Source organism: Ranitomeya imitator, chromosome 4 (genome assembly GCF_032444005.1).
Source record: "Ranitomeya imitator isolate aRanImi1 chromosome 4, aRanImi1.pri, whole genome shotgun sequence".
NCBI lineage: Eukaryota > Metazoa > Chordata > Amphibia > Anura > Dendrobatidae > Ranitomeya > Ranitomeya imitator.
Window position 1 is genome coordinate 383,319,467 of NC_091285.1, and position 10,567 is coordinate 383,330,033.

The 10,567-nt window shown below is 44.9% G+C and overlaps 1 protein-coding gene across 1 annotated transcript in view; it reads left to right on the forward strand.

Annotated features, from left to right (window-relative positions):
* Positions 1-9,745, forward strand: part of LOC138676200 (phytanoyl-CoA dioxygenase, peroxisomal-like) — a 118,190-nt gene extending 108,445 nt beyond the window's left edge. The window contains exons 8-9 of the mRNA XM_069765208.1: positions 2,639-2,773; positions 9,120-9,745. Coding sequence (XP_069621309.1) covers positions 2,639-2,773; positions 9,120-9,173 — 189 coding nt within the window. The 3' untranslated portion in view covers positions 9,174-9,745. The remainder of the gene's footprint in view (positions 1-2,638; positions 2,774-9,119) is intronic.
* Positions 9,746-10,567: the final 822 nt, after the last annotated feature.

Below are 10,567 nucleotides of genomic sequence, written 5' to 3' on the forward strand. Positions count from 1 at the left end.
CATAAAGTAGGAACGGCAGTGAACATATGGAACAATTAATTAACAAAAAGGGTTAATAAATATGCTGCCATTCCAAAAAAGTGCATGCAAAAAGTGGCGTAGATAAGGTATGCAACAATACCATTAAAGTGCACATGCAAAGTGTAAAGAGCGATGGAGAAAGACCAGCACAATCGCTGGATAATACAAAACCAAGTGATTGTATTTGGGCAGTATATATCTATACAGATACTGTCTTAAAATAATTACCTTTAAAGTATACTGCAGAGTCCCCAGGATGCGCCCGACCCGACGTGCATTTCAGTGTCTGCCTTCGTCAGGGGGTGATGTGCGATTCTTCTGTCCCTGCGCCACTGGGAAAGGCTTCCCAGGGGTCTGCCAGTCCAAGTTCAAATGGACAATGCCATGGTGGTGGCATATGTCAATCACCAGGGAGGAACTCTGAGTCCCTTGGCAATGGCCGAGGCATCCAAGATTCTCCTCCGGGCAGAGGTGATAGTTCAGGCAATATCCACAGTACATATCCCCAGTGTGGACATTTGGGCTGCCGACTTTCTCAGCCGCGAGGGTCTCACGGCAGGAGAGTGGTCTCTGCATCAGGAAATCTTCCATCAAATTTGCCTTCGATGGGGCGCTCAGGATGTGGACCTCATGGCATCCTGACTGAACAGGAAGGTTCCAAGGTTCGTTTCCAGGTCCTGTGATCCCCCTCGCGGTGGGCGCCTTCGCTCTGGCAATACCCTGGTCACAGTTTGTTCTTCTCGATCTGTTTCCTCCCCTCACCCTTCTTCCAAGGCTGTTGAAGATCAAGGCGGAAGGGGTGCCGGTCATTCTGATTGAAGATCTCTGAACCAAAACTTCCTGGGACAATCCGATGCAATCTTCTCGCGGACACCCCCTGGAGGCTTCCAGACAGACCGTATGTTCTGTCCCAAGGATTGATCTGCCACCAGAATTCTCGGTCCCTCAATTTAACGGTGTGGTTGTTGAAACTGCGGTTCTGAAAGTGTCCGGGCTTTCAGATCGGGTGATTCGGACCATGATCCAGGCTAGAAAACCATCGTCGTCCAGGGTCTATTATCACACCTGGAGAGCCTATTTCAGCTGGTGTGAATCTAAGCACACCCCATCTATGTCCTTTGGAGAAAAGCCAGAATGGAAGGGAGCGCAGTCGGGACTTGATGCTTGTCTGGCTCTTAGTTCACTGCAGGGCCAGGTGTCAGCGCTTTCTTTATTTTTTTTTTTTCAGAAAAACGTATCCTCCCGTTCTCAGGTCAGAACTTTTCTCCAATGATTAGCGCATGCTGCGCCCCCGTACTGGACATTCGTGGACCCCTGGGACCTCAATCTGGTTTTAGAGGCTCTTGGATCTCCTTTTGAACCTCTTTGAGAGGTCTCTGTCCTTTCTGTCTTGGAAGGTGGTGTTTCTTACAGCCATCACCTCCATTAGGCGCGTCTCGGACTTGGCAGCTCTTTCCTGTTGGACCCCTTTACTTGTTCTCCACCAGGACAAGGTGGTTTTGCGGCCTCTACCTTCTTTCCTCCCCAAGGTGGTGTCTGCATTTCACTTAAATGAGGATATTGTTCTTCCTTCCTTTTGCCTGGTTCAGACTCATCCTTTGTAGTGTTCACCAGGTTAGACCTGGTCAGGGCGGTGCGGGTCTATTTGGCTAGGACCGCCCCTTTAGGAAGAAAGATTCTTTGTCATTCCAGACGGTGCGTGTAAAGGCCTGCCGGCCTCTAAGGCTATGATTTCTTGCTGGATCTGGACAGCAATTTGGAGGCATACCGGGTTAAGAACAGAGCGCCTCCCTCTGGGTTTAAGGCACACTACCCGGGCAGTGGGCGCCTCCTGGGCAGTGCACCATAGGGCATCTGCCCTGCAACTCTGCAAAGCGGTATCCTGGTCTTCCATCCACATGTTCACCAAATTTTACAGCATCCATATGCTTTGGCGGATGCCAGCCTAGGTAGAAGGATCTTGCAGGGGGAAGTGGTGAGTTCTACCTGAATAGTTTCTGTTCCCTCCCCAGGGACTGCTTTGGGACATCCCATGCTTTCCCGTGTCCCCCAATGAAGCTATAGAGAAAACAGATTTTTTACGGTGAGTAACCAAAAATCCTGTTTCTCGTAGCCTTCATTGGGGACACCGCACCCTCCCATGTTTATCAGCTCTACTTTGTTACAGTTTGAGTTGTATTTGTTTCTTTTCTATGATGCTTTCTCACTGATTAACCTAATGCCAGTCGAGGGGGTGTTCACTGCGGAGGAGGAGCTAACTTTTTTTGGGCATAGTGTCAGCCTCCTAGTGGCAGCAGCATACTCCCATGGTTTCCTGTGTCCCCAATGAAGATTCCAAGAAACAGATTTTACTATGTGTAACCAAAAATCCTGTTTTTTGCTAGATCTGTGCCTGAGTGGAAAGTGAAAGGTGCATATAACCATACTAAGCAAAGTGATAATAGCCTCTCAAGTTTCATCTATTGATGTAAGGAATAAGGATGCAGCTGCCAGGTGACTGAATAATATGAACATTAAAATCTATCTACATCGTTAATGTGTAACCTTTTAAATATGCCGCTATTTATTTTTCCAAGTGAAGATAAATCACTGATTTGTGGGCTTTTTGTCATTCTAGTCCATTTCCTGCCATTACGCCAGCTCAGATTGCTACTACATAGATGTCAAGGGAACAATTCAGGAAAACATTGAGAAAGAGGTTGTAGAAATGTCAAAGAAACGCAATGGAATAGATGCTCACACTTCCTTAAAGGTATGCCATTACCATGTTATCCTTTTGTTTTAAAGGGCTGATGGGGGGGGGGTTATTGGAGCACAAACTGTCTCTCTGTATATAACCTGCTGTCACGATCTAGTCCCAGGGGAAAGGGCTTAGACACAATCACCAGACTTTAATTGTGTGTGCACATGTTGCGGATTTTGCTGCAGATCCGCAGCGTTTCCGCAGCTGCGGATCCGCAGCAGTTTCCCAAGCATTTACAGTACCATGTAAAGCAATGGGAAATGAAATCCGCAGTGCACATGCTGCGGAAAAAAACGCGTGGAAGCGCAGCGGTTTATTTTCCGCAGCATGTCACTTCTTTGGATTCCGCTGCGGGTTTGTCCCTGCTCCAATAGAAATCTGCAGGTGAAAACTCGCAGAGGAAACCGCGGTAAATCTGCAGTAAAAACCTCAGCGTTTTTTCACTGCGGATTTTGCAAATCCGCTGTGGAAATTTCCGCAATGGAATCCGCAGCGTGTGCACTTAGCCTGAAGCAGGGGCGTAATTACCGCGGTCGCAGAGGTCGCCATTGCGACCGGGCCCATCTGGTCAGGGGCCCGGAAGAGGTCCGAAGCACCTGACATCATGTTGCAGTGCAGGAGATTTCTCCCTCATAGCAACAGTCCGAGGCGTATCTAGGGGGAGCGGTCAGCCAGGGCATGTGAGAGAAAGGATTAGGAAAAGCAGCTCCGGTCAGCACGGTGAGACAGAGCTTCTCCTGAGCTCTGCAGCCCCGGGACAGAAGGCAGGGGGAAGGTGCATGACAGGCAGAGCTTCTGTGAGCAGGAAATGCTGAGGAGCTGCACATTTATATCCGCCTCCCCTTTGTGTGTGTGATCTGTAGTGTGTGTGATCTGTAGTGTGTGTGTGTGTGTGATCTGTAGTGTGTGTGATCTGTAGTGTGTGTGATCTGTAGTGTGTGTGTGTGTGATCTGTAGTGTGTGTGTGTGATCTGTAGTGTGTGTGTGTGTGATCTGTAGTGTGTGTGTGTGTGATCTGTAGTGTGTGTGTGATCTGTAGTGTGTGTGTGATCTGTAGTGTGTGTGTGTGTGATCTGTAGTGTGTGTGTGTGTGTGATCTGTAGTGTGTGTGTGTGTGATCTGTAGTGTGTGTGTGTGTGATCTGTAGTGTGTGTGTGTGTGTGATCTGTAGTGTGTGTGTGTGTGATCTGTAGTGTGTGTGTGTGTGATCTGTAGTGTGTGTGTGTGTGTGTGATCTGTAGTGTGTGTGTGTGTGATCTGTAGTGTGTGTGTGTGTGTGATCTGTAGTGTGTGTGTGTGTGTGTGATCTGTAGTGTGTGTGTGTGTGTGTGTGTGTGATCTGTAGTGTGTGTGTGATCTGTAGTGTGTGTGTGTGTGATCTGTAGTGTGTGTGTGTGATCTGTAGTGTGTGTGTGTGATCTGTAGTGTGTGTGTGTGATCTGTAGTGTGTGTGTGTGTGAGGCAGGGGCGTAACTACCACGGTCGCCGTTGCGACTGGGCCTGGCAGGTCAGGGGCCCGGCAGGTCAAAGGCACCCGACTCCCCCCGCCGCCGCATTAAACTATACTGGCGTCTATGACGCCAATACAGTTCAAAGCATTCCCCTCTGACACTGCGGGTGCGTGATGACATCACTTCATCGCGCACCCGCTCTCTGCAGGACCCAGGCAGTGCAGCATCTGCACAGGTGATGGCGGCCACCATATTGGCAGAGCCTGTGGTGGCTGCTGGGTCCGAGGAACATTCGGCTCCAGATCTGGCGGGGGGCACGTGGACCGATCCGCCTAGGAGGGGCATGCGGCAGCCACTCGGCCATGTGGAGGATCCAGGGATGAACATGGAGGTGTACAGAACCAGCGGCAGTGAAGTGTCTGCTGCCCGGGTGTTGCCGTCTTCGGCCCCAGCATCCCCGGCCTCCTGTGACACCAGCCCCGTTTCCTCCCTGCTCTCCCGTGCCCCATGTCCTCGTAGCTCCCCATGTTCAGGTCATTGTGCTCCTCCAGGCCCCGTATGCTCCTTGTCACTCCTCCCCTGGTCCCCCCTTGTCCCCATGTGACCCGTCTGCCCTTCTCTCAAGTCTCCCCTGTCCCCTTTCTCACCGTGTGTTCCCCATCTACCCTGTCCTCGTAATCCCTGTGCCCCCTTCTTCCCTGGTCCCAAGTCTCCCCCTGTCCCCTTGCAACTCCGTCTACTTGCGTCCCTATCTACTCTGCCCTCGGAGTCCCCTTGTGTCCTCTTGTGCCTGTCCCCCTAGTCCCCGTGTGTCCCCTTGTGTCCTTCTCCTCTTCTTCCTGGTCCCCATAAGTCCCCTTGTTCTTGTGTCCCTTGTTCCCGTGTGTAGCCTTGTCAGTCTCCCTTGCCCACTAGTCCCTGTTTGTCCCCTTGTGCCTGTCTCCTTTGTCCCCTTGCGCTTGAGTCCCTTGTCCCTGTGTGTCCCCTTATGTCAGTATCCCTTGCCCACTAGTCCCCTTGTGCCCTTCTCCCCTGCCTCCTAGCCCGCATGTGTCCCCTTGTGCCTGTCTTCCTTGCTCCCTAGCCCCCCGTGTCACCATTGTGCCCATCTCCCTTAGCCCCCTTGTGTCCTTCTCCCCTGCCCCATAGTCACCATTTGCCCGTGTCTTTCTCACTGCACCTGTATGGAGTGGCTGCATTATTCTATGAGGGGGGCTGCATTACAATATAATGTAACCCCATAGAATATAATGCAGCCCCCCTCATAGAATAATGCAGCCCCACCATACAATATAATGTAACCCCATAGAATATATGGTGGGGCTGCATTATACTTTTGTGGGGTGGTTGCATTAAACTCTGTGGGGCGGCTGCATTATACTATATGTGGGCTGCGTTATACTGTATCGAGGACTATGGGGAATACATTATACTATATGAAATACTATGGGGTGCATTATACTATGAGAAATGAATTGTACGACTTGGATGACGATGGCGGTGCATTATACTATATGGAGCACTATGAGGAGTGCATTATACTATATGGAGGACTGAGCAGTGTATTTTAATATATGGAGGACTATGAGGGGTGCATTATACCATATGGAGCACTATGAGGAGTGTATAACACTATATGGAGGACTGGGGAGTGTATTATACTATATGGAGGACTATGAGGGGTGCATTATACCATATGGAGCACTATGAGCAGTGTAGTATACTATATGGAGGACTGAGGAGTATAGTTTACTATATGGAGGACTGAGCAGTGTATTACACTATATATGGAGCACTATGAGGAGTGTATTTTAATATATGGAGGACTACGAGGAGTGTATAATACTATAGGACTATAGGGAGTGTATTATACTATTGTACTATACGGAGGACTATGGAGAGTGTATTATACTATACGGATGACAATGGAGAGTGTATTATACTATATGGATGACTATGAACTTTGCAGTATATTATATAGAGGACTATGGGGGTGCATTATACTTCTTATATGGATCCCCATGACTTCTATGTAAGCCCCTGATGAGTATAATGGTTTATTTTCTTTTATAAATTACATAACAATGGCAGTACGGGGGACAGATATATACCAGGATGGGGCACCGGATAGTTACGCCACTGAGGTCACTATACAACTTTGCAGTAAAGCTATAGTGTGCGAAATGAATAGGGAAAATCTGAATTTGGGTGGAAAATATTTTTGCATGGTTGGGGGGGGGCCCCATTTGAAAGTTTGCATCGGGGCCCATAACTTTCTAGTTACGCCACTGGCCTGAAGGGTCAATTTCCTACAGATGTTTTCTATGGAAGTACACATATATGGCATCACAACGACCCAAACTATAAAACTGTCACGCTAGTTAACCACTTTAGTCAACACCGTAAAAAAATAGAGGTAAAAAACAATGCATTTTCATAATACTTTGATTTAAAAAAAATGGAATAATCTGCATTTTACACACTAATATTCATATCTTCCCTGCAGCAAACGCTGCTGCAGGGAAGATATGAATGGGGCTTCAGCACGATGCCGGGGACAGCACTAAACTTTAGCGCTGTCTCCGGCACGGTGCGTGTGGTACCCAGTGGGCACACGGGTGGCACACGTGTGCCACGTGTGCACACGGACACTGATAACTCCAGTACCGTTTTTGTACGGTACTGGAATTATCTGGACGTGTGAAACCGGCCTTAGAGAGTCAATATTGACTGTTAGGATTGCTACTTCCTGTAGGTGGCCCTAGAGTTCTAGTCCTGTTCCTCTCTGAAGACATAGTTATGCATACTCAGTCAGTGGAGAAATGAGTGTTATAGTTCTCAGAATATAGCAATGCAAAAACAATTTTTTTCTGAAGAGAAATTTTTGTGCAAAAGCAGCCAAATATAAGAAAAAAAGATATAAATGTGGTAGTGCAGAAATCGCACTGACCCAAAGGGTAAAGCTGTCTTATCACTTTTACCACAGGAAGAATGGCATAAAAATATCCCTGAATTATTGTTTTGTTAATTCTGCCTCCCAAAAATCGAAATAGGGAGCAATACATCAAATGTGCCCACAAATTGTACCAATAAAAACTTCAACTCATCCTGAAAAAAACAAGCCTTCACATGACTGTTTTCAGAAATATAGAAAAATTATAGCTCTTAGATTATGATGCAAAAACACTTTTTTTTAAAGAAAAAGCAAAAACAAATCTCTGACAGTAGCTAAACAAAAATATATAAATCTGATATGTCATCGCATAGACCAAAAGAATAAAGTTGTCTAATCACTTAGGAATGGCTTAAAAAAAAAAAGAAAATAAAGAAAACCTGCTATTGATTTGCTCATTCTGCCTTCCAGAGATCGCAGTAAGGCTCAACGCACATTTATCCTATGCTCTGCGATGAGCGCTTACCCTGGGGTTTCTATGTAAATATCTGAAATACATGATTCAGACGGAACCACCGTCCCAAGTTTCCCTATAAATGAGGCAGATGGAGGCACTGTGGACCTGTGATCCAGTGGTGTCAGTCTTTTTAAGCGTGCATAAAAGCACAGTCTACCAGTTTTATGCATATCTGAAAAGGACACTGCTGAAAAGAAGCCAAACGGATTCCAGAGTAACTCTGCTGTCTCGTTATATTGGTTTTATCCCTTGTGGTTTGTTCTGGATAATGTGATTTGAAGATTTCAGTGGAAACCCCAATGTAAGTGCTCAGTGTAGAGAAAAGGATAAATGTGATCCAAATTGTTCCCAATAAAAGTCTTAACAATCCATTAAAAAAAAACAAGTCCCCACCCAGGTCCATCATCTGTCAATGGAAATATAGGGGGCTTCCATATTGGTAGCACAAAGGCTATGTAAAAGCGCTACGGCTCCTCGCCCACCAAAAATCAGCGACTTCGGCACTCCCAAATTCAAATGCCCCCCTCCCTTCTGAGCCCCACAGTGTGCCTAAACCACATTTGGCATTCACATGTTTGGCATTTCTGTAATGATGAGAGCCCCCTTTATTTTACTGGTGCATGTTTCCTGAAGCATGAGCTGGGCACAATGTCCTGGGCAATACAGAGTACAGGGCATCCATTGTTGCTTGTTTCTGGAAAAGTCCATTGTAGTCAAAATGATCTATTATCTATACCTGTAGATAAATTACCGGAGGGGTATAATTTCTCAAATGTGGTGACTTGAGGGTGGGATTCTGCTCTTCTGTCTCTTGGGGGCTCTGTATATGGAGTCTGCAAACTATTATACGATAATTTAAATGCTTGATAAGCAGTACTGTACAGCCACATATGTGGTATTTCCACATTCAGCAGAAATTGTGGGACAAATTTTGACTCCATTTTTACCCACTTACCAATTATGTAGTGGCCCTTATTAGTATTACTAGCACAACATCAACTGGGCTTGTGCCTGTGCCATATTCTCTGTATATAGTTTATACTATTCACTTTTCACATACCAGTTTTGTAATTGCATCAAGCTCCGAACACCAGCCTCTCTCCCTGATATTAATATTTTTTATTATTAGTCTTTTGTAAATTAAATAGAGCTATTTTGAGATCTGCATGTAATATTATGTGGGTGGAGGCCTGACCAATAGTATTGGTAATTTTCGTAATATATAGGTGTTTACATTCAAGCTGTAACTCTGGACCAGAGAGAGAGCTGCATATAAATGCTGTAAAATAATGTGTGTAATATAAAGTTCCTTTTGTATAGCTGACTCTGGCGTGCATAAAAGCCCATTTAAATATTCTTGTAATCATTTTTGGTGATTCTGCATTTGAGGTACTATACAAATCTATTTCGAGATTAATCTAACTTGTACTGCTGTAACTTTTGTCATTTTTGCATTTTATTTGCCTTTTGACATTTTTTATTTTTTCTCCTCAGGATGCATGGGCGGCAAAAGCGCGTGTTGTGCAGGGAGAGAGAATCAACTTGTAATCGATGTTCTGATTTCCTTGTGCCACTGAGAAGAGTTCAAGTCCTTAATGTGCCTCCTATTCTCGAGCTCTGTGATTTCTAATTAAGAACAGAAATTATTTCTTCTTTCATAAAAGTTGCTAGTTTGTAATGGAAGGATATAAGATGTGGGTGAAGCAGAAGTCCAGTGTGGGTGATGTCCATAAAAAATACCTTTTATTCCATTTTCATTAGAAGCACATGTCCAGAATCCATCTTTATATCCAGAGACACGGGTGATTCCAACCAGTGACAGTCACAGGCTTAAAGTGCATAAAAGTCAAACTCGTTTAAACGATCGTGCCGCCATAGTCATTGTGACACAATGACTATGCATTGTCCAGGCTTGGTAGTTACCTTCAGTTCTAATCTATATCTGCAGATATAACAACGTGCAAAAAAAAATTAAAATACTGAAGATTTTGTAATTTTATAACCTTTATGCTACTGCTCTAATATTTTCAATAGTTTAGCCAATTAAGGAGCAGGTAATGTTTGACCTATTTTATGTCTTAATTATGTGTCTTTAATAAAACCGAATATGTTGAAAAGTATCCTGATGTTTGTAATTATTTTGTGCTCTTAAGATTACCAACATTTCTATCTGATATCATTGCCATGCTTGTTTTTCAGATATTACCACCAGAGCTGTAACTAAGATCTGAGGTTATTATGCAAAATGTGCAACTTTCAGTCTCTTTGGTTTTCTTTTCTGGCTTAAAGGAATCTGTTGGGTCCTCATAGGCTCAAAGACCCTGGTGTGACTGTAACCATTACCTGTACGACTCCATACTGTTTCTTTTAAGTAGAACAAGCTTACTCCCTACATCTGTAGAAGCACTTTGTATCGCTGGCGTCCCTGCATGCTGCCCCTCTCATCTGGAAGGGACGCCAACTCGCTCACTGTTGTGGACCCGCACTCCTGCCTCCTTCTGTTGCTACTGTGCCAAACTATGTTTGAGGGCAACCAAAGCAATGAAGAACACGGAAAACCAAAAAGTATACAAGCTGGAAATAGATTATGAAATGCCTTTATTAATAAAAAGTGGCAAATAATTACAAATAATTGTGTGCGCATGACAGGACAAAAAAAATCACAAAAATATGCAGAATGTACAAAAAAGCAATCGATAGCAGCAGACCTTATAATCTTATTTCCAAATATATAATTCAGTTGTACAAAAGTAAAATCAATTCATAGTGGTAAAAAATCATAATATAACGTGCATATAATATAAATAATTCATCCAGTGTGGTTGATTTATAAGATAAACTCCCAAAGAAGTGCTAAAGTGCTATGTGCAAGACAAAAAATGCAAAAGACCTTTCAATGGTCTCCACATCCAAATACACAACTTCAATAAAGTGCTACGTGT